The sequence below is a fragment of the Melanotaenia boesemani genome, chromosome 18 (genome assembly GCF_017639745.1).
Source record: "Melanotaenia boesemani isolate fMelBoe1 chromosome 18, fMelBoe1.pri, whole genome shotgun sequence".
In the NCBI taxonomy this organism is placed as follows: domain Eukaryota; kingdom Metazoa; phylum Chordata; class Actinopteri; order Atheriniformes; family Melanotaeniidae; genus Melanotaenia; species Melanotaenia boesemani.
Genome location: NC_055699.1, coordinates 1,017,367 through 1,041,443, shown reverse-complemented (window position 1 = coordinate 1,041,443; position 24,077 = coordinate 1,017,367). Strand labels below are relative to the sequence as shown.

Below are 24,077 nucleotides of genomic sequence, written 5' to 3'. Positions count from 1 at the left end.
CAAAACAAAAACAAATCAGTGACCAATATAACCACCTTTCTTTGCGAGGACACTCAAAAGCCTGCCATCCATAGATTCTGTCAGTGTCTTGATCTGTTCACGATCAACATTGCGTGCAGCAGCAACCACAGCCTCCCAGACCCTGTTCAGTGTACTGTTTTCCCTCCCTGTAGATCTCACATATGATGAGGGACCACAGGTTCTCTATGGGGTTAAGATCAGGTGAACAAGGAGGCCATGTCATTATTTTTTCTTCTTTTAGACCTTTCCTGGCCAGCCACGCAGTGGAGTACTTGGATGCGTGTGATGGAGCATTGTCCTGCATGAAAATCATGTTTTTCTTGAACGATGCTGACTTCTTCCTGTACCACTGCTTGAAGAAGGTGTCTTCCAGAAACTGGCAGTAGGACTGGGAGTTGAGCTTGACTCCATCCTCAACCCGAAAAAGGTCCCACAAGCTCATCTTTGATGATACCAGCCCATACCAGTATCCCACCTCCACCTTGCTGGCGTCTGAGTCGGAGTGGAGCTCTCTGCCCTGTACTGATCCAGCCACGGGCCCATCCATCTGGCCCATCAAGACTCACTCTCATTTCATCAGTCCATAAAACCTTAGAAAAATCAGTCTTATGATATTTCTTGGCCCAGTCTTGACGTTTTATCTTGTGTGTCTTGTTCAGTGGTGGTCGTTTTTCAGCCTTCCTTACCTTGGCCATGTCCCTGAGTATTGCACACCTTGTGCTTCTTGGCACTCCAGTGATGTTGCAGCTCTGAAATATGGCAAAACTGGTGGCCAATGGCATCTTGGCAGCTTCACGCTTGATTTTCCTCAGTTCATGGGCAGTTATTTTGCGCCTTGTTTTTTCAACACGCTTCTTGCGACCCTGTTGACTATTTTGAATGAAACGCTTGATTGTTCGATGATCACGCCTCAAAAGCTTGGCGATTTTAAGAGTGCTGCATCCCTCTGCAAGACATCTCACTATTTTTGACTTTTCAGAGTCCGTCAAATCTCTCTTCTGACCCATTTTGCCAAAGGAATGGAAGTTGCCTAATAATTATGCACACCTGATATAGGGTGTTGATGTCATTAGACCACACCCCTTCTCATTGCAGAGATGCACATCACCTGATATGCTTAATTGGTAGTAGGCTTTCAAGCCTGTACCGGTTGGAGTAGAACAACATGCATAAAGAGGATGATGTGATCAAAATACTCATTTGCCTAAAAATTCTGCACACAGTGTAAGCTTCCACTTCAGTTTGTAAAGCTACATCCAAACAAACCAGAAGAGTCAGATATGAGATGATCTGTCTGACAGCTAAAGCTTGGCTTAAACTGCCTCATGAACATGAACAATGATCCCAAATGCAGCAAAGTCTGAAAAAGTAAAGAACCAAGGTGTTCACATGATCCAGACAAAGTCCAGACCTCAGCCTGGTGGAAACGCTGTGGTGGGATATTAAAAGTATATAAACCAATGCAAACCGCAATAAACTGAAGCAACGTTGTAAAGAAGAGCAAAATTCCTCCACATTTGAGACCAATAACCCCGTGCAGTATATGTATGGTATAGTATGACATTTACTCCAGCTGTAATTGGACGGACTGTTATTCATGGGAAATTGCTACACTGACGGTCCGCACAATGACAGGAGGAATGGCATGTGTGTTGTGTGTGTGTGCAGCTCAACACGCCAGTCTCCCAGAATTCATTGCACTGCTAAGTGGAGTGACAGGCTGAGCCGAACCCTGGCACAGAGGAATTGACAAAGTGGCATTTAGATGTCTGTGTGTGCTGTAATGTGTCTGTAAGGCGGAAGACGAGGCCTCAGTCAGACTTTCAGGCCATTGATCTCGTTTCAGTGTAAAATTAGTAAAACCGTTGGACACGAGTGACTCGCTGTTCTTTCTGACCCCATTAAATCTAAGTCACTTGGATCAGAAAAGTAATCTGGTGTCAGGATCCGGAGCTGCTTCTGAACATCTTTAAAGGCAGTTTTTATAACCCAGGAAGGCAAAGAGGTGAGCGAATCTAAAGAAATCAGCTTGGTAATTTACTGCTTTTATCATCTCTGTAACGTTAACTACAGACGAGGGAAAACGGCTTCAGGCTGATCAAAATCAAATGTTTCACGATTGGAGAGAACTGGAAAGGATTACGTTGTTTATTTAATTTAAAACAAAGATTTCTTTAGATGCCATTTAAGTAAATGTATATCTTTTCTTCCCCATCATCCACTAACGTGCTGGTATTTTTCAGCCCACGAGTGTTTGTTCTTTCTTTCCTCCTGAGAAACAGTTTGCAGACACCGTTTGTCCTCAGAGACACTAGACAGCCTTTATTTTGTCTGACTGGAGTCTTGTGGTGTTTATTTACTGAATTCTTTGTGATGAAGCAGCTTTATCTTCCGGTCGATGAACAAAGCTGCATTTACTCATCTTCTGATGAGGAGGTCATTTTCGATCTGCTTGATCCTACTTCTGGATCAAATACAACAGATGAGAATAACACATTTGTGTCATGTTTTATGTTTTTAAGTGTTTCCATTTTATTTTATGGCTTGTATGACTTACATCAGTCTTAAGGCAGATTTATACTTGCACAGTGTCTGCGTCGCCGCCGTAGGCAGACGGTTACTCGGAGGTTCTCTCTTGTGATAGGTCAGTTTGGGATTACGAGTTTCCGTATTTCTGGATCTTCTTGCTGAATTTGTGTTGTACCGCCATTTTTAAAAACAATAATCAGTGGCTCAAGTTGATGAGAGGCTGATCGAATTATTTCTTTATCTTCCACAAGCTAATAAAGACACTGAACCGTACTGGATGCCATTGTTGTTTTAAAACAGGAAATACCACCGAACTGAAGGAACCATCAAAAGACCTCTAACCTGGTAAGTTTACCGGCTGATACCACCCCTGCTGCCACCTTCAGGTTAGGAGGAGAAACTGCAACACAACCCCAAAACAACGCGTTCCCCCTAAGCTCGAGTGGAGAACAAACTCACCAGCATCAGCTACGCCGCAACCGACCGCACATAGATGCCGCAACAGCTACGCCGTAACCGAAAACAGGTAAACACTGCGGCAACTACACCGTAACCGACTGCACACAGATGTCGTGCGAGTATAAATCTGCCTTTAGGCAGTAGCAGCAGTGCAGCATATCTGCTGTTTATAGTGACAAATAGTCACTAACATAATTTTCTAAAGCTGCAAGGTTTATTTGCCACATCTCTTAGTCTTTTTTTATTATTATTGACCGCTATCATTTCTTTCATTTGCTCTTTAATTGCCCTCATTTTCCCTTCTATTGTTGTCAACTTGGTTCATGAATCCATGAATCATCGACACGTTTCATATTAATTCAAAACACACAGAGAGCAATATAACCAAACAGTTTTAATGTTTTTATCTAAACCCTTCAGGAAACTCCACTCTACACACAAAATAAGACTTTATTCCAACACAAAGAGTAAAATAAATAAAAAAAAAAAAAAACTGCATCAAACTCGTGTTTAACTGTTGTGGACATGATGGACATGACGGACATGATAGACATGATGGACATGATGGACATGATAGACATGATGGACATGATGGACATGATGGACATGATAGACATGATGGACATTATAGACATTATAGACATTATAGACATGATGGACATGATGGACATGATGGACATGATGGACATTATAGACATTATAGACATGATGGACATGATGGACATGATGGACATGATAGACATTATAGACATGATGGACATGATGGACATTATAGACATGATGGACATGATGGACATGATGGACATGATAGACATGATGGACATGATGGACATTATAGACATGATGGACATGATAGACATGATAGACATGATGGACATTATAGACATGATGGACATGATGGACATGATGGACATTATAGACACGATGGACATGATGGACATGATGGACATGATGGACATGATAGACATGATGGACATGATGGACATGATGGACATGATAGACATGATAGACATGATAGACATGATGGACATTATAGACATTATAGACATGATGGACATTATAGACATGATGGACATGATGGACATGATGGACATTATAGACACGATGGACATGATGGACATGATGGACATGATGGACATGATAGACATGATAGACATGATGGACATTATAGACATGATGGACATGATGGACATGATGGACATTATAGACACGATGGACATGATGGACATGATGGACATGATGGACATGATAGACATGATGGACATGATGGACATGATGGACATGATAGACATGATAGACATGATAGACATGATGGACATTATAGACATTATAGACATGATGGACATTATAGACATGATGGACATGATAGACATGATAGACATGATGGACATTATAGACATGATGGACATGATGGACATGATGGACATTATAGACACGATGGACATGATGGACATGATGGACATGATGGACATGATAGACATGATGGACATGATGGACATGATAGACATGATGGACATTATAGACATGATGGACATGATGGACATGATGGACATTATAGACACGATGGACATGATGGACATGATGGACATGATGGACATGATAGACATGATGGACATGATGGACATGATAGACATGATAGACATGATAGACATGATGGACATTATAGACATGATGGACATGATGGACATGATGGACATTATAGACACGATGGACATGATGGACATGATGGACATGATGGACATGATAGACATGATGGACATGATGGACATGATAGACATGATAGACATGATAGACATGATGGACATTATAGACATGATGGACATGATGGACATTATAGACACGATGGACATGATGGACATGATGGACATGATGGACATGATAGACATGATGGACATGATGGACATGATAGACATGATAGACATGATAGACATGATGGACATTATAGACATGATGGACATGATGGACATGATGGACATTATAGACACGATGGACATGATGGACATGATGGACATGACAGACAGCAGATTCTCCATGTTCGCTTGCAGCCGACTTCTCTGTTAACTCTCTTTTCTCTCTGTAGCTTCAGGCTGAAAATGATGAAAAGCTGGTGTGTGTGTGTGTGTGTGTTTTCATGTTTCAAAGTAAAAGTCATCATCAGGTGATGAAAACTGACAGTTCTGCATGTTGTCATTTAGATTTCATACGGTGCATTTTATATGTAATCAAACTCAAGGAAGACTTGGGATTCATTTTAAATCAACAACTTCAGATTGTGTTTGGAAAACTCATTTTTAATTGAACATTTATATTTTACTAATCTGGAACAGGAAGGAAATGTGGTTACATTCAGATTAAAATGAGAACATTTAGAAAGGTTTTTGTAATCAGCACTGAAGCATCATTGCATGTTTAATTATCCAATTTGGACCTAAAAGTGGTTTAGACACCCTGCTGCTGGGTTTTGTACGCCCACAACCCGCAGACCCCCAGAAACTCCATACCATCTCAGAGTGACTAAACTAGTTAAATACTGAGAATTTCTAAAAGTTATGCTTGGTGTGTTAGTGTAAAAGTGGATTTGAAGGTGATTTCATCAAGTTTGCAAGCTGAGAAGCAGCTGCATGGACATGGTCTGTTTAAGGTCATTAAAAAACAAGATTCATAGGTTTGCAGGTCCAAATAATACAAGAACTTCTGAAAGTTAATCTAGTGTAAGGATGACGGCTCAGTTTATTAGCCTTGTGCAAACCAAGATTTTCTACTTTATGGCAGCAATTTTCCCAGACAGTGTACAGTTCTGATTATTAACAACAACATATTACAGAACAAATCAGCAGCCACAGCAGGAAGGAAGTCGCTTGTCTCCGGTCAGAACCAGAACAGCTGCTGCCGTAAAGACATGAAGTTTCTGCTGCTGGCGAGGCCTCAACATGCAGAACACGTCTGAAAATGGAAGGTGACATACGTCAGATTCTCACGTTTCAGCCTGAAGAGAACACACACCACTGCTTGAGTGTGTGTGTGAGAGACGCCATCAAAAGAAGAGTGTAACGCCTTCACTGAAGTCAACACATTCCTCCTCGTGGTGATATATCTCAGCTCCGAGGACGCTGTTTAACAGCTGTGTGTGTGTGTGTGTGTGTGTGTGTGTGTGTGTGTGTGTGTGTGTGTGTGTGTGTGTGTGTGTGTGTGTGTGTGTGTGATTCAGTATCGGCCCTGAACGCCCAGTTCCGTCTCTGCCGCGTGCTCGATTCGCTGGTGGACGAGTCGAACCTCCTGCTGGGTCAGAGTTCGCTCCAGGTGGCGGTACACGATGCGGTAGCACTGACTCCGCCTTCTGGTCCTGAAACACACCGAGAAAGATAACAAATTTAAACTGGTACTTTAAACTGGTACAGTCCTGTTCCAGTCCACAGACCAGTATCCAGCCTCATCCCTCCCTCAACCACGGCCGGTCCAAGCAGTTTTGGGACCCCAAGCGGAATTTTATTCATGTTGATCATCTGGTTATCAGTTTACAGTTTGTTATATCAAGAAAAGTCCCGTTGTTGTATCGTGAAAATGAGCTTTGTTAACTTTAAACTAAAAGAAGAATTAATGAGTGACGTTGATAACAGTTTAAAAATAAATAAAAGCATGATTGGCTGCTGGTGGCGTGCAGATAAATGAGGTTTTTCATTTTTTCTTATCCAGTCTCAATTATTCCTCTTCATTCTCCTCTAGTCTTCCTCTAGTCTTCCTCTAGTCCTGCTCTGTTCTTGCTTTCTGTATTTCCCCTATTTTTCTTCATCATCCTCCTCGTTTCCTTGTTTCCGCTTTTTAGCCCATACTCTCATTTCCTGTCTCTCTATTGTTTTCAATGCAGTTTTCAATACCCATAACCTGCAGTTGACAAAGTGACTTACAACACATTCAAATACAGACCTAAAATAACTAAATACGTCACCCTCTCTCTCCTCATGCATTCTCAGTGTCGTTCGCCCTTTTTTTGAGCAGCTAATGAATAATTTAACACCAGCACATTTGGAGGAAATGTCATTGTGTCAGGCTGTAAATGAAGAAACACAATTACACATCATATTTGTGTACACACACACACACACACACACACACAGTGAATGGTATTTCATGTGATAGACTTTGTCGTTTGAATAATTGATATCTCCATTATCCAGCCCACATGGTGGGGGGGGGGAGATACAGTGACACCTGTAAGCTCTCTCTCACACACACACACACACTTACACTGTGCACCAAATATGCACGATAAATACATGTGTGTTCCATTATTCATGATAAATAAGCTCATAGTTCTGTGCCCTGTACATGTGCATAAGCACACAGTGACACAGAACATGTAACACGACATGCAGGAGAGACGGAGGCTCGAAGATGGAAGAAGGACTGAAGCTGAAGATGGATCAACTGTATGCCTAGTTTAAAATTCCTGTTGTTTTCTATAGGCTTTGAATACGATGATGGATTACCACATAAACCATTAATAAGATTGTGTTTTAGTTTGTTTATGTAATCTTCCTTACAAAAAATAAATGCCAAAAGGTAAATACATCCACAAAGTTAGGAGCTGAGGTGGACATGCATGCCAGCCTAAAAAACATCACCACCTGGATTTAACCAAGCAAACAGGTGAGGTTGCTTCCCATTGGATTAATTCTGCAGGACTGCTGATGGTTCAGCTGGGAAAGTTATTTAAACCCAACTTACACAGTGAGCAGCTTGTCAGGTCTTAAACAACCTGATCCTGTGGTCGTTCACCTGTTTCAGAAGGCTTAAGCAAAGAAAAGGTAAAAAGACGCTAAAACTACTAAAATTAGGTTAAGAACTGTTCAATGCATTATTAAAACCTGAAGGGATAGTGGGGAACCATCGTCTTCCACGAATAAACCCTGAATGGTGATCATTAGCTACGATTACACGGACAAAAATTTACTAAGATGGAAATCAGTCTAATCAGAGATTCCAGCTGACGTGTCTACATGGACGCCAGATAAACTGATCCGATCAACTGTATTTACATGTTGGACAGATTTAATACGATGGTAACATACTTGACATGCGCAGTGCTGCTAGTTCGGAAGAAGAAGCATGTTCTTTTTTCTCATTTTGAATCTTTTAACTGTTGAAATGCACAATAATCCTTAACTCTTCCAGTTTCTAACGGAAACGTTAAAACCTCCACAGTCCCGTTTGATTTTCCCGCCATCGTTGTTCAAGTCTTTCCTGAAACTCCTTACGTCACGTTGCCCCCACGTGGTTCAAGCATGCTCAGAAACAACATGCACATACCACAAAACCATCGGAAGGATGGTTATTTTTTCCTGCTGATTCTATTCTATTCTGTTCTACAGTCATTTAGCAGACACTTTGATCCAAAGCAACTTACATCTGAGAGGAAGAACAACACAGGCAAAAATTTAAACAAGGATGGGACGTCATCATTAGGTGGGAGTCCAGGTGGACCCAGGTGGACCCAGGTGCTGTCAGGTAGTGTTAGAGGGCTTTTTTTCTTTTCTTTTTTTTTAAAGTCATTTTGTTTAAATACAAGTTAATGATTTCATCAAACAACATCATCTTGGGCATAAGTGCAGCAGCTTCTTCAGTACCTGGTTGAACCAAAGATCTGGACAAATCTTTCTAACTCATTCTGAGTAGAAGAGTTAAGCTAAGTGTGGAAATGCTCCTTAAACAACTGAGTCTTTAGCTTGCTTTTAAAAGTGGATAAGGACTCTGCGGATCGGACGGAGTTTGGTAGATGGTTCCACCACCGGGGAACAACAGAGGAGAAGAGTCTAGCTACTGATGTGGCGCCACCTTGTGGTGGGAGCACTAGGCGTCTTTCACTGGCAGAGCGCAACTGTGGAGAGGGAGTGTAGCTCTGGATTAAGGAGTGGAGGTAGAGGGAGTGTAGCTCTGGATTAAGGAGTGGAGGTAGAGGGAGTGTAGCTCTGGATTAAGGAGTGGAGGTAGAGGGAGTGTAGCTCTGGATTAAGGAGTGGAGGTAGAGGGAGTGTAGCTCTGGATTAAGGAGTGGAGGTAGAGGGAGTGTAGCTCTGGATTAAGGAGTGGAGGTAGAGGGTGTGTAGCTCTGGATTAAGGAGTGGAGGTAGAGGGAGTGTAGCTCTGGATTAAGGAGTGGAGGTAGAGGGAGTGTAGCTCTGGATTAAGGAGTGGAGGTAGAGGGAGTGTAGCTCTGGATTAAGGAGTGGAGGTAGAGGGAGTGTAGCTCTGGATTAAGGAGTGGAGGTAGAGGGAGTGTAGCTCTGGATTAAGGAGTGGAGGTAGAGGGAGTGTAGCTCTGGATTAAGGAGTGGAGGTAGAGGGTGTGTAGCTCTGGATTAAGGAGTGGAGGTAGAGGGAGTGTAGCTCTGGATTAAGGAGTGGAGGTAGAGGGAGTGTAGCTCTGGATTAAGGAGTGGAGGTAGAGGGAGTGTAGCTCTGGATTAAGGAGTGGAGGTAGAGGGAGTGTAGCTCTGGATTAAGGAGTGGAGGTAGAGGGAGTGTAGCTCTGGATTAAGGAGTGGAGGTAGAGGGAGTGTAGCTTTGGATTAAGGAGTGGAGGTAGACCGGAGCCGTTTGGGTTATTGTTTTGTAAGCCAGAAGCAGAGCTTTGAATCTGATGTGCTGCAACTGGAAGCCAGTGGAGAGCAATTAGCAGCGGAGTGACATGAGCTCTTCTAAAAAAAGGCTTCAGGTTGCTAGGGAGCATTAAGTCTGGACTCTGGAGCCATGGAAAAAGGTCATGTGGTCTGATGAGTCCAGGTCTACCCTGGTCCACAGTAATGGAGCATCAGGGTAAGAAGAGAGGAGGATGAAGGGATGCAGCATCATGCCTAGTGCTGCTTTACAAGCCTTTGGGGGCAGTCTATGGTCTGTGGTCGCTACAGCTGGACAGATCTACGTTCAGGTCTAGGTTCAGGTCTACGTTCAGGTCTACGTTCAAGTCTACGTTCAGGTCTACGTTCAAGTCTAGGTTCAGGTCTACGTTCAGGTCTACGTTCAGGTTTAGGTTCAGGTCTAGGTTCAGGTCTACATTCAGGTCTAGGTTCAGGTCTAGGTGCAGGTCTACGTTCAGGTCTAGTATCAGGTCTAGGTTCAGGTCTAGGTTCAGTTCTACATTCAGGTCTAGGTTCAGGTCTACGTTCAGGTCTAGGTTCAGGTCTACGTTCAGGTCTAGGTTCAGGTCTACATTCAGGTCTAGGTTCAGGTCTATGTTCAGGTCTACGTTCAGGTCTACGTTCAGGTCTAGGTTCAGGTCTACGTTCAGGTCTAGGTTCACGTCTACGTTCAGGTCTAGGTTCAGGTCTAGGTTCAGGTCTAGGTTCAGGTCTAGGTTCAGGTCTACGTTCATGTCTAGGTTCAGGTCTAGGTTCAGGTCTACGTTCAGGTCTAGGTTCAGGTCTAGGTTCAGGTCTAGGTTCAGGTCTACGTTCAGGTCTAGGTTCAGGTCTAGGTTCAGGTCTATGTTCAGGTCTAGGTTCAGGTTTAGGTTCAGGTTTAGGTTCAGGTCTAGGTTCAGGTCTAGGTTCAGGTTTCGGTTCAGATTTAGGTTCAGGTCTAGGTTCAGGTCTAGGTTCAGGTCTATGTTCAGGTCTAGGTTCAGGTCTACGTTCAGGTCTAGGTTCAGGTCTAGGTTCAGGTCTATGTTCAGGTCTAGGTTCAGGTCTACGTTCAGGTCTAGGTTCAGGTCTAGGTTCAGGTCTACGTTCAGGTCTAGGTTCAGGTCTAGGTTCAGGTCTACGTTCAGGTCTAGGTTCCGGTCTACGTTCAGGTCTACGTTCAGGTCTAGGTTCAGGTCTAGGTTCAGGTCTACGTTCAGGTCTAGGTTCAGGTCTATGTTCAGGTCTATGTTCAGGTCTAGGTTCAGGTCTACGTTCAGGTCTACGTTCAGGTCTAGGTTCAGGTCTAGGTTCAGGTCTATGTTCAGGTCTACGTTCAGGTCTACGTTCAGGTCTAGGTTCAGGTCTATGTTCAGGTCTAGGTTCAGGTCTACGTTCAGGTCTACGTTCAGGTCTAGGTTCAGGTCTAGGTTCAGGTCTAGGTTCAGGTCTACGTTCAGGTCTAGGTTCAGGTCTAGGTTCAGGTCTATGTTCAGGTCTAGGTTCAGGTTTAGGTTCAGGTTTAGGTTCAGGTCTAGGTTCAGGTCTAGGTTCAGATTTAGGTTCAGGTCTAGGTTCAGGTCTAGGTTCAGGTCTACGTTCAGGTCTAGGTTCAGGTCTAGGTTCAGGTCTAGGTCAGCTAAATACCTGAATTATACTGAATGAGCAGGTTATTCCATCTTTCCTGGTGGAAAAAATGTATTTTCCAAAGTTACAACACAAAGATTTATGAGGCTCAGATTGTGAAAGAGTGTTTCAGGGAGCAGGAGACACCGTTTTCACCACAGAGTTCAGACCTGAACCCCATTGAGAATCATGCTGGAGAAGGCTTGATGCTGTGGTTGGACTTCAATCATCAACACAAGAACCTGGAGAAAAATCAGTGCAAAGCTGGATGGAAATAAATGTTGTGACATTACAGAATCTTACTGAACTGATTCCACAGTGAATGAGTATCGTCATCAAAGCTAAAAGTAGTCCAATGAAGTATTAGAGTGACTTTTCTTTTGACAGGAAGTGTATATGACCATCGCTGACCCAGTGGTGACCAATGATGGACATGAGGTGACCTTTCTGGTTCGTGATGCCATTTTGACGTGAATTACTTGAAGCAGGCGATGTGGCAAAAACAGTTTGAGGGTAAAAAGAGCTCCGGACACCAGCTTGATGATTAATAAAAAGGTTTATTATAAAAAATAACATTTTAAACAGATCTGCAGAATCTGTGAAGTCTCTCAGCCAATCGTAGAGGATCCCAGTGATCGTACACACCAATGGTCTTAATTTGGGGTTTGCAAACAATAAACATTCCTAAGCCGACATCTGGATCCACTCGTGAGACTTGCATGTGGAAATATATGGGAATATATATGGACCCAGAATCAGAAACCTATGACCCTGTCCATTTCTGGAGCCTAGAATCTAGATAGCATCTACTACAGCTGCAGTTCACCTAAATGCTGGAGAAATCTAATTATAAACCTTTGCATTGCAGAGGATCAGGCACTGCAGGCTCTTTAAGGACTTGGGGTTAGACATTTAAATTTGATTAATTATAGTAACCACTACAAGCGGTTAACCAGAGCCGTTTACAGACATTCAGATTATAATGAGACCAGTCAAGAACTCCACAGTTTGAAATGAAACAGAAAAATGATCCAGTCTGTGATGACAACTGAATCATATCATGGCTTTAATGAAATATACAGAAGCTCCTCAGTGATTCTCTCAGCTATTTATGGACGTTTGTTAAAGCTGGATCTGTGTGTGTTGAGGGGAACAACAGCTGAAAACAAGATGTCGAGCTGATCTGCCTCAGCTTCGTTTTAATTACTGCAGCGAGATATTCATGAATCTTAATCGCTCAAGGGTGAAAATTTCCCCTGTGACATTTTCATTTCTTTTACAGTAACACAATTCACAACACAAAACTTTATCATCGTGTTTCTGTTTAGAAAAGCACAAATCCTGAAAGCACAAATGAATTTAGTCAGCAGAGGTATTTGTTGCCCTCAGCATCACATCTAAACCATTTCAAATTATCTTGCTGGAGGGCCAAAACACAAAAATGTTGTTTAACTTCAAGTCATAAATCATATTCAGGACATGAACTCTCATGAAATCAAACTCAGTGTTTATCTGCAGTTCTACTGCATATCGTCTGCAGTGTGTTCCTGAAGAGCCAGAATCCGTATCAACCGCCTGGAATAAAAATCTTTTGAAGGTATTCAAAACTGTTTCAGAGACTGATATTTACATATCTTTATATCTATATACACACTCACAGAAGTGAGGACACCCCTCGCATTTTTGCAAATATTTCATTATATCTTTTCATGGGACGACACTCAAGAAATGAAACTTTACAGGAAACCAAATTATAAAAACTAGACTTTGATATTCTGTATGTCAAAGCTTCATTTCTATAGTGTCGTCCCATGAAAAGATATAATGAAATATTAGCAAAAATGTGAAGGATGTACTCAACATTTTCCACAAATATCTACGTCCCTTAGAAGAAAGTCTGTTTATCCTCTTTTTTATAGAGTTTTATGTTTTTCTTTATTTTAAAACCTAAAAATGGAAATAAAAATGTGGTTCTTCGAAAATAACAAACGTCCTATGGTGGCTCTTCATTAAAATATATATTAAGTTTCCTTTTTGAAAAGATCTGGTAACATCTGCGTCTCTAAAGGAGTTTTATTTAGCTGGCTGAGGGAAAAATGTCTCTTTGGATTGGAAAGGCTGCAGACCCCTGCACTAAACACATAAACAGGTTTAGCAGCAGTTTTCTCTTTAAACAGCAACAGTTAAAATATTTCTTCATATATAAAACCACATATTTATGAGAAAGAAGGATGAAATGTTCAGGATTTACTAACTAAAAGGTAAAAAGTCAGCAGGATGAATTTAAAGCTGTGAAGCTGCTTCCTTCTAAACACAGAAGGAACAATATGTGATGAATATCAGCATCAGGTGAACAGACAGAAAGCAGGATGAGAATCTCACAGCTTCTAGATGGTGAGGAGAGAGAAATATTCACAATATGCACAATAACTTCCATCCATGCACCTTCACTGCTTCATTATCCAGGTTTCTGGATATAAATTCTCTAAACTTTCATTCTTAGCTTGACTGTTTAGCTTCACCTCTGCACCTGCAGCCTCCGCTACCGAGAGTTAAGGGTTAACATCTGGTTTCCGGGTGTAGCATCAGGTCTGTAGATGTAACTATAAACATGTGTGGTATCCACAGAAAGTCCAGAATCTCAGCTACCAGCTCGGTAAAACCATTTCTATCACCAACAAACACAGTTAAGACAACAATAGTTAAAAGACCAGGTACACAAAGTCTGAAAAACATGTAAACACAGATGATGTCTCCCCGTGTCCACCCCACGGCATGAACGCGAGCAAACGGCTCCTCTACTGAAAGCTCACATCTCACAGATTCCACAGCTGGAAGTTTCATCTTAATATGACCAAGATTCACCGAACCAGAGGCAGAAGAAGACCCGATTTATGCTGCACGCTTGTAAAAGTCAGAAAACATGTCTCACCTCTGCTGTCTGGCATAAATTAAAATTGAAGAGGACGACCCGGTACTAGAAGGTGGTCCTGATAAAGTGGGTAATAGACAGTGTTTTACAGGAATTTCAGGAATATTTGTCATTCCTGCAAATTTCCAGACACAAAACTCAGGTTGGTCAGTAAATTAGACTCCGAACTGCTTGGCATTTTTTTCCAGAAAATAAGTTTATAGATGCTTCTCATCCACCAAGGCAGGACTAAACAGGCTTCTTCAGGCAGAACTTTCTTCTAATAAAGTCTTCTGCTCTTTACTGAGTGAATTATCTTTCTTTTCCATCTCTGAGTAAACAAAGCTTAAAGTATTGATTTTCTAATAGTCTGGACGATCTTATTTTCCAACTGATCCGGTTTCCATAAAGTGTTTTTGAGCTCCATTCATGGAGCCCTAAAAACCTTCACTCCAGCCACGATGTAATGCTCAGAAATCACTTATTTGCTCTGAATGACCAGCTGGCTTTGGATGTCTCCAACGACACAATGAAACACCAGCACTCTGCAGGAAACTTGAGGAAAAGTCATATTAACAAGACTACAGTTTCATTATGTTGCATAACCCTCTTATGAGTTAGTTAAATCCAAATTATCATCTGAACTCTACCTTAATAAAAGGAAACAACTAAAGTAAATCTGAGCTTTTGTGCAAAAGCAATACTTTTATATTTCTGTATCTTCATTTTATCGAATAAAAAAAGTTGGGAAAGTTGTGGTTAGAAAAAAAAGAGTTTTAAAAAAATGCAAAACTGTTTTAAAAAGAAGAAAAAATAAAAGGCCAGACGTGAACTTGTGCAATGGATGCTCATTAATATCGTCAGTGGGAAGAAGAAAATCTGGAAACTTCATTGAAATCAGAGGGGGAGAGCAAACATGGCTGAGGGCATCACAGCCCAAACACAAAAACCCCACAATCGATTTGATGTCAAACTTCAGCAGATGGTAGGATAGAGACAGAGCTGGAAGATGAAGGGATGGAGAGAGGCTGCGTTTCAAAGAGCAGTATAAAGTTTCATCGGGAGAGGCCAGGAGACACTTAGCGAACACAGATAGAGAGGGATAAGTGGATGGTGATGGACAAGCTTGAAAGAAGAGAGCTAAATTCAGATGGAGAGAACGGGAGGAAGACAGACGGAAAAGAGGAATCAATAGAAGGAGGGAGGGGCAGACGAGAGGAAACTCCAGCAGCTGCCAACGTCCTTGAATGCACCGTGCTGCCTTTACATGAAGACACAAAACTTAGGAGATTTGATACTGTAGAAAACCCCTGAGGAGGGAGGACTGTGATAAGGATGGAAGGGATGAAGGAAAGGAAGAGCGCTTCCTCCCCTTCTTCTCCTCGCTTGTTTTTCTCTCTGATCCTTATCATGCCAGTTTGATGCCAGTCTGATTTTATAGTTTCTTTATTCTGATATGAAGAGGAACGAGTCCCCCAGAGGCTTATCGGTCTCCGAGGGGTTCACAAAGAACGGATTTTTTCTGTTTCTTCTTTTTTGTAATGGGATAGTTGTGTTCATACGCAAGTAGATCCAAGAAGAGCTGTGGAGACATAAAACAGAGCAGCTTACATCCATGTGATGTAACACAGCCGTGTCGTTTGAAAAATAATCCCAGATATTAACTAGTTCAATGTAACACCAACAGAAACCACTTTCTGGAATTTATCTTCATATATTCGTACATGTTTTTACATTACACACATGGGGGGGGGGTTGTAAAAGTGAACAGGTTAGCAGCTGCTAACGATGAACACACGTGCTGAATCCACCAATCAGAGCTCTGCAGCACACAGCCCTGCCCCTCAAGGATGTCTGGGAATGTGAGTTCTGCCTCTTGGGGGCTTTTGTCAGGGAAAGTTCGGAGGTAATGGAAAGCTTTTCGCCCAGGTAATGTTGGAGGAAATGTGCCGATGTTTGTGGAAATCCCGGGTAAATGAAAGAAGTTTCTGCGGTGGAAAAGGGGCTTATCGTATCTAAAACATACAGTATTTTCAGCTTTTAAAGCGGTGTGCTGATTTGAATGCGGTGACTCTCTCTGTAGGTGTCTTAAGCCTTGTTTCCACCAACGAGTCAGGATGGTTAGAATTTGTAACCTGTAATCTTGTGGCGTTCCCACAGCCAACCGGAGCCTTACCTGAGGCTTGGAGTATCAGTCGAACAGCAATAGATGCCATAGCTACATAACAGCATAACACAGGGTGGAAACAAGGCTTTAGTTGGAGCTGCTGTGTTCTGTGCTGTAACAGCCAGTCTGGCTATATGTGCATGTTAGAGCATGCAACCAAAAAAATTGAGGCTAGCTTCATTTGCAAACAGCTACATTGATGAAGCACTCCCTGGGTTTCTGTATCTTATATAAATGTTTTTTGTGTCCCTTTTAAGTTCATGCATTTTTAAGGTCTTATCACCACCTTAATTCATGATGTAAGCAAGATGATTTGTCATGAAGCTACATGGGAATAGAAGACTGTACTAAGACTGTGGACTTTTGTAATGTAGTTTGTGTCTTGGTTTGAGGATCATTAAATCCCTTTTGATAAGGGGTAACACAAATTGTTTTTGTTCCAAAAAAACACATCAATAACATACTGTATTGCAGAAGATTGGTAAGGTTTATAGAAACAAGAGTAATTGGTTAAAATGAGAGAAATGTTGTAGAACAAATGAGCAAAACCAGCAAACATTGTTTCATAAACATTAACTTATCTCATTCCTCCAACTTCAGCAAATAGAATCACCTTTAAAACCAACAGAGAGGAGGCAGAAAACACGAATTTGGTCCATTCAATAATTGATGAAAGCTGTGAAACTACAAAAAAGACCAAAATCATACACAACTGGAAATTAATTAAAATTCAACTGGCAAAAAAAGTGAAAACAGACGATGTTCGAGACTCACCGATTTTATCTGATTAAACATAACTTGACAAATTAAATCTGAATTTCAGACAATTAAGACCTTACCAAGTTCTAAATTAGATCAGAGCATTTCTTTTCTTTGGATGAAAACTCCTTTTTTCCTCATTAATCAATCCTCACCCTTTTCTCCAGATTACATTAAGTGGATTACTATCAATCTGGATGAATGCCGGACAAACAGACAAACCTGATTCCTTCAAAGACCTCTCATCCATCTTCCTCCATCCATTCACTCTACTAAGCCAGAAAACAGCCAAAATCAATTAGTATTCTATTAGGTGGCTGTGATGTGCATAACTGTGAACCTGAGGCTCTCCACTCTCGTTAATCTCACCACTTAGATCCTTCCTAATTGGGATGGACAGACAGAAGGAGGTGAAGGAGGATGGGCGGAAAATCAGAGGAAAGGAAGGAAGACAAGCTTTGAACCACCAACAGAAAACACAAACACAAAGAACGAAATCCAACACAACTAAATACAGCCCACAATATTCATGAGATTGTATAAATAAAGGCTGTATTATGAATATTGTTAGATTCGGTTGAATTTGCAGAAATATGAACAAAAATCTTAAGTCAGAAGCAGCCAGAGAGACAGTATTCCATGTTTACATCACATCCCAACCATCAAATGACAAGTCGATGTAAAGGAAACTTTCCTCTTGGTCCCGCCAGCATGTAAAGACTTCTTAAAAAGGTCTTTTTGACCATTTCCTTACTCTCTTTTAATACCTTTGGTCCAAAACATTAACAAGGATGTTGGGATGTTCAGTGCCATAGTCAATTTGTGATTTCTCTTATGATAAGAAAAACAAACTGTCCTTCCAAAATATATCCATCCATCCATCCATCCATCCATCGCTGCTTATTCCACTGCACAGTCTCGGGGGTACTGGAGCCTATCCCAGCTGATGAGAGGCAGGAAAGACCCTGGACAGGTCGCCAGTCCATCACAGGACTTTCCAAATCCATCTTACCCAATAATTCAGTGAAGAAAAGTCTTTGATAGGATTATTGATGTGTTTCCAACTTACTGTTTTTATAGTCTTCAACCATTTTTTTTTTTGTTTGTTTTGTTTTGTTTTGTTTTTTATTATATATACTTTCCATTAATGGGCAATGGCACACTCTTGTTTTGGATCAAACCTGATGGGGCATTCTTTTAAATTGTCATGGCAAGGACAAACATCTACGTCTCGTTGTTTCTCTGTTGGGGTACTTCAAGGCTGCTTTCTGGGACCGTACAGCATCACTTCCTGGGCAGTCATCCACTAAATAGCTTCTTGTATCCATAATATGCTGATGACACCCAACTATACCTATCAACCTTGCCAAATGGTCCTGTGGTTTCAGCATGAAACTTAGGTTGCGCATAGATGAAGGAATACTGACATCAGATAAGCCTCTCTAAGGCCAATTTATTGATTCCAGCAAATCATTCCATCCATCACAAATGACATCCTAAAAATTGCCTCTTCAAAATACTCTGTCAAGAAAAGGTTAAAAAAAAAAAGCTTGGTGTCATGATTGATGACATGTTCTCTTCTTTTTAAGTTGCAATTTTCTCTTAGTCAACTCAGTACATCTTCAACTCTTGCTACAGACCACGGTTACCTCTTGTCTCAACTACAGCAATGCTTTCTCAGCTGATTTCCCAGAATGCATAAATAAACAACAGACAGTCCAGAACATGTTGGTGCATCTGGTGTTCCGTCAAATAAAACGGAAAAAAGTTAGTTCACTAATGAACTCCACAACCATGTGTGGCTGCCTGACTCAAATTCAAACTGGTCAGGAAAGATAAGAAGTTTACTGTTTAAATAGGGAATTTTGATATCTTGTACGGCTGTCACACAATCACAGTTTAATTCATACATTCATTTTCTGTGCCGCCTCGTCCAATAAAGGATCACGGGGAAGCTGGAGCCCATCAAGCGAGAGGCAGGTACACCCTGCACAGGTTGCCAGTCCATCGCAGGGCACAATCGCAGTTTAACTTTCATAAAAATTCATAAAACATCCTCAGGACCTCCTATCTCTGACGTATGACATCACACACTCTAAATCTAGCCCTCAAAATAATCCAGAGAATTTCTCAAACAAACTTCTTTCACACCCACAGTTTTTTCTATATACACACAAGTTATATACCAGAATTTAGGCATTTTTCCTGGCTTTCATTCACTGTTACGATCTGCCCATGTGATATCTAGTGGTTCTGCTCTGTTTGCTATGTCAAGAAGTGACCTTATACAATAGCTAAAATTAGCGTAGATGCTTCAAGAGTCTAAAAACAATCTATTCAACTTTCTTGTCTCATTAAACCTCACTGTCCTGCTATGATGGCTCACAAATTTATGACAGCTTACAATGAAAACAACAGATGTAAAAAAAATATTATCTTATGTGGTGAAAGCATTAAAATCTGAAAACTTTTAGCTTTGTGAACAAGCCAATATCGCAACTCTATATTTACACTGCAGAGTCTATAAAATTCCTTAAAACCCTTTGTGGAAACTCACTTTTTGTTTACCTTGGCTTTTCATTTGAATTCACTTTAGTCTCTTTGTCTCAATTTTCTTTTAGTAATTTTATTGTACCTTCTGTTTAATTTTATTGGGCCTTGCATTTTTACATTAATTTGTACATTTTTGTGAATTTACTGTAGAAATACTGTAAATTTGACACTGACATAACAACAAAGTTTTCTATTTTATCCGTTATTATTATGTTAACTAAACATTGGGATCACTTTTTATTTTTATTTTACTAATTCACCTACAGTAAGTATTTTCTTTCATCTCTTTCCTTTTTTAAATTCTTTTAGTGACTAGAGATTTTCTTAATATATGTGGTTCATACCATGCAGCTGCATATATTAAGCATTTATTTATGCAGTTATTTGGACTTCTGCCATTGTGCAAATCAAACCAACCAGACCGGTTTATGTTACATTCAAATCATCACAGCGTTAGGTTTGAGTACACAGGAGCATTTTCCAGGAGCAGAAATAAGCCCGTGTTTGTTAAACGTGCTTCAAACCCAGTCCAGACCATGACCTCTGACCTTACTGTGGAGAACTTGTAGACATGAGATGGGAGCAGCAGAGTCTCGGCTTTCCTTAGACGGCACCAGATTGTGGGAAGAATCCTGGTGGATTTTCCGGACTGAAGCCAGAGCTCTAGCACAGCCGGCTAACTGCTACAGAGCAGCTCTGACTAATTCATGCATATGTATTAATAGATCACAGGCAGCTCTCAACAGGCCGCCGTGCCTTCTCTGCTCAAAAAAAAAAGGCCAAATAAACAACTGAGTGAGAAAAGAGCTCTGTCGTCACTCTGCAACTAAAAGCCCGGCTTCACAAGGAGGCATCCGTTTGCATATCGCCTCCTGGATTTGTTTGATTTTGTTTGACTTTATTTATTTATTCATTTTCCACATGATTTTCCTGTCAGAAGAAATCCAGCAGAAGACATCTTCAAATACAATCTGTATTCCCATAATCTCATTAGAGCGTCATCACAACACACTGTGCTGCTTTTAGAAGAAATTAATCAGCCACATTAAAGCAAATACCCGCTTAAGATCTGCTGTTGGGCCTCCAGTTAAAGTTAAATCAAAGGCCTATGCTAGCTTATCCAGATGCTTCCATCGGCTACAATAAAAGAAGATGCCCCACTGATATGAAGCAACTTTCTGCTGCTGTAGGGCAACATTGGTCTCAACAGTCAAGAGGCACGGTGGTCACCGCTGAGTTCAGGAGGAATTTATGACTGGAATGTTTTACTCAGTAGAGTTTTGCCTTTGTGCATTTAAAACAAAGTAGGTTAGAAATTCAATACGAGTATTATAATCAAGTGACAAAGCGGTATCATAAACTTCCATAAAATGTTTGGCAACAAGATCAGTAAATGGGTGGATTACCTACTCATCATCTATCTAAATTTAGAAAGAAACATAATTTATTTTAATTATGAATTCATTTTAATTCATTTAACTTTCCATATACTTGCCACCTTTACAGTTTTAACTGGTTTTTATCTCTGTTTTAATGTCTTTGATCTTTTATTATTTCTATGCTTATTTTATCTTGTTTTTATTGTATACTGTACTTTAATTGGTTTTGAGCACTTAAATTTCGTTGCACATTACCGTATAGTGACAAGTCAATTTCGATTCTATATGAATTTTCATTTTAAAAATCCTTCAGAAGCAACCAACAGCTATGCAAGTCACTTGTATGTAGTAGAGTTAAATATGCAATATTTCACATCAAACTAAAGTGTGTGTAACAAAATGAGCGTTGTAAAGAAGCCGACTGTATTTTGCCTATGTGTATGAAAATGTCAGAAGCTGGTAGTCTAAGATTATTTAATATAAGAAATTTACAATTGTTTTTTAAATATTTTTGAGAAGCATGGTGTCAACAAATCCTCAAATCTAAATAACTATACAGGTTTTTTGGTCATACCCTGAAAAAGAGGACACAACTATTTCTTCAAAAAGTGCCACAAAGCGTGTCACCATGTCAGAGTTGTGGTGACACTTTGCTCAGCTGTTGCTGGTTTTAAATGAGCTATATAAATAAATCTTAAAACTGACATTGTGACAGAAGATGCCTAGGTTGAGATAAATTCACATCAGTACCAGCCATTTGAATTTAATTTTCAATTATCTTTCTTTCTTTGGTTAGATCTAAAACCCAAATTACTTGGTGAGGTGAAGGTAGTACAACTACCATTTTGATTTAGAAATCTAAATTTTTTTTGTTAGATTTAAGTACATAAGCTACTTAACTAGGTTTAACCACCAAGACTACTAGGTAAGATGAAGGTACTAGAACCACTGTGTTAGACTTACAAATCTAAACTACTTGGTCAGGATAAGGTGCTAGAAGTACTATGTTAGGTTTATTATTTAAAACCACTTGATAAGGTTTAGGGGCAAAAACGATTTGGTTACATGAAGGCACTATAAGTACTGTGTTACGTTTAAGAATGAAAACTACTTTGTTAGGTTTAGGGACCAAGACTCTATAGATGAAGGCACAAAAATGGATGTGTTTGATTTAGGAATCCATACTACTTGGGTAGGATATGGTGCTAGAATACTATGTTAAGTTTAGTAATCACAACTACTTGGTTAGGTTTCGGTCACAAATCAACATGGTTAGGTTTAGACCCCAAAACTATTTAGTCAGGTTTAGAAATCAAAACTACTTGATCTAATGAAAGCATTAAAACTATTGTTTGGTTTATGAATTAAAACTACTTGACTGAAAAAAGTTGATTTGCTAACAAAAAGAACAAAAAAACACAAGGTTTAGGAAAAGATTGTTTTTTAAAACACCTTTTGTCACAGACTTATATCATGTTTCATTTTCTGTTTTGCCAGAGTTTCAAGCTATTGGTATATTAAATTAGATGTTGGTGTGTGTTATGAAAGGTTTGTGAATCAAATGTGTGGGATTTTCTTTATTATTTTTAACACAAACTACTGGTAGACACTAGGGGTGGACGATATATCGAATATACTCGATCAACGCATGTTGCTGCTGTTGTTGACACGTGTGCGTTGTTTTTTCAGAAGAAACAGGAAAAAGCATGGACACAAGGTGTAGCTAGCCCGTTTATGAGCATTAAGAGATAGAAGTAAATGTGAGACGTTCATTTTAAGCAGTAATTAATGCATGTTTCCCGATGGACATGAAGTTCTTCGTTCACCAGAGCAGGAAAACTTCCCCAGCTGCGGCTTCGTCTCCTTCTGCTGCTCTTATTTTTGGCTATGACGATATTTTTAAAGCAGATTCTTCTGTCTGTTTTTTCAGGTGGTTAATGAAGCTCTTTTAATGTGCTCTCTCTCTCTCTCTCTCTATGCTGACGGGAGACCATGACACGACATAATGACATGTCAACATGAAAACAAGATAAAACAAAGATTGCTTGTTTAGTTTTTATAATAAAAAGAAAAATATGAACCTGTTCTAGAGAAAATGAAACCCTAGATTGCTTATGTTGTAATCTGGTGCAAAATAAAAAAAAAAACAACTAAATAATAAGATGATATAAATGCAAATAACTGAATGAAAAATTATATTAGATATTAATTGAGTAATTACAATTTGCATTGTTGTTGGATAAATGAGGGAAAAGCTGATTGTCTGTGGGAGCTATGCCTTTATTGGACTGATATTCAACTAAAATGTCCTTATAGGAAACAAGAAATTAGAGCCAACTAAGTACAGTACGAAGGTAAATGTCCTTTCCACTTTCGGAAATGGAGGGTAAAAACATGAAGAGTACAGAGTGGGATAAAAAATGGATGGAAGAAAAAATGGAGAGATGGATCCTTCCCTCCACTTTTCTCTTCCCTCTGGGCATCCTGCTCTTCAACCTCCAGAGAGAGGTAGAGGAGGAGGGAGGAAGAGGAGGAGGAGTGTGAATTATTAACAACTCTGTCACTGTAGTAGAGCAGCCTGTCTATCAGAGGAGGCAACAATACACAAAAACACACAAGTTTCCAGAGAACACACACTCTCACAGTCTGAGCACATTATTGGCGTTTCAGTACCAGAAGAGCCCGTCTGAGCTCATTAACAATTCATGGGGCTGAAGCCTAAATGGTCTATAAGGACCATCAGAGATTACAACTTTTACTTTCTGTCTTGTCTTTGCTTCATCCCTCTTTTATGTCCAAACTTCATTTTTTGACTTTCCATTTCTTTTATGTGTTGTCTGACTTTTATCCGTCTTTGGCACAATCGTGCAGAAACCAGAAATCAATGAGTTTTTTCAAACATCTGACTGAGTAAACATTAGATCGTCTTTCAGTGAATGCTCAGAAATAACACATGACATTTTGTGGTCATTATTTTGATTAAAATAAACAGATATTCAAACATTTATCAGCCCTTCTGGGACCTGCTCCATTGTGCAAGTGAAGAGTTAGATTTT

General features: G+C 40.2%; 1 protein-coding gene across 3 annotated transcripts in view; it reads right to left on the bottom strand.

Annotated features, from left to right (window-relative positions):
- Nucleotides 1–5,719: 5,719 nt before the first annotated feature.
- Nucleotides 5,720–24,077, bottom strand: part of fars2 (phenylalanyl-tRNA synthetase 2, mitochondrial) — a 295,775-nt gene continuing 277,417 nt past the window's right edge. For all 3 annotated transcript variants that reach the window (XM_041968862.1, XM_041968861.1, XM_041968860.1), the window contains exon 11: nucleotides 5,720–6,352. In XM_041968862.1, the coding sequence (XP_041824796.1) occupies nucleotides 6,214–6,352 (139 nt within the window). In that variant the 3' untranslated portion in view covers nucleotides 5,720–6,213. The remainder of the gene's footprint in view (nucleotides 6,353–24,077) is intronic.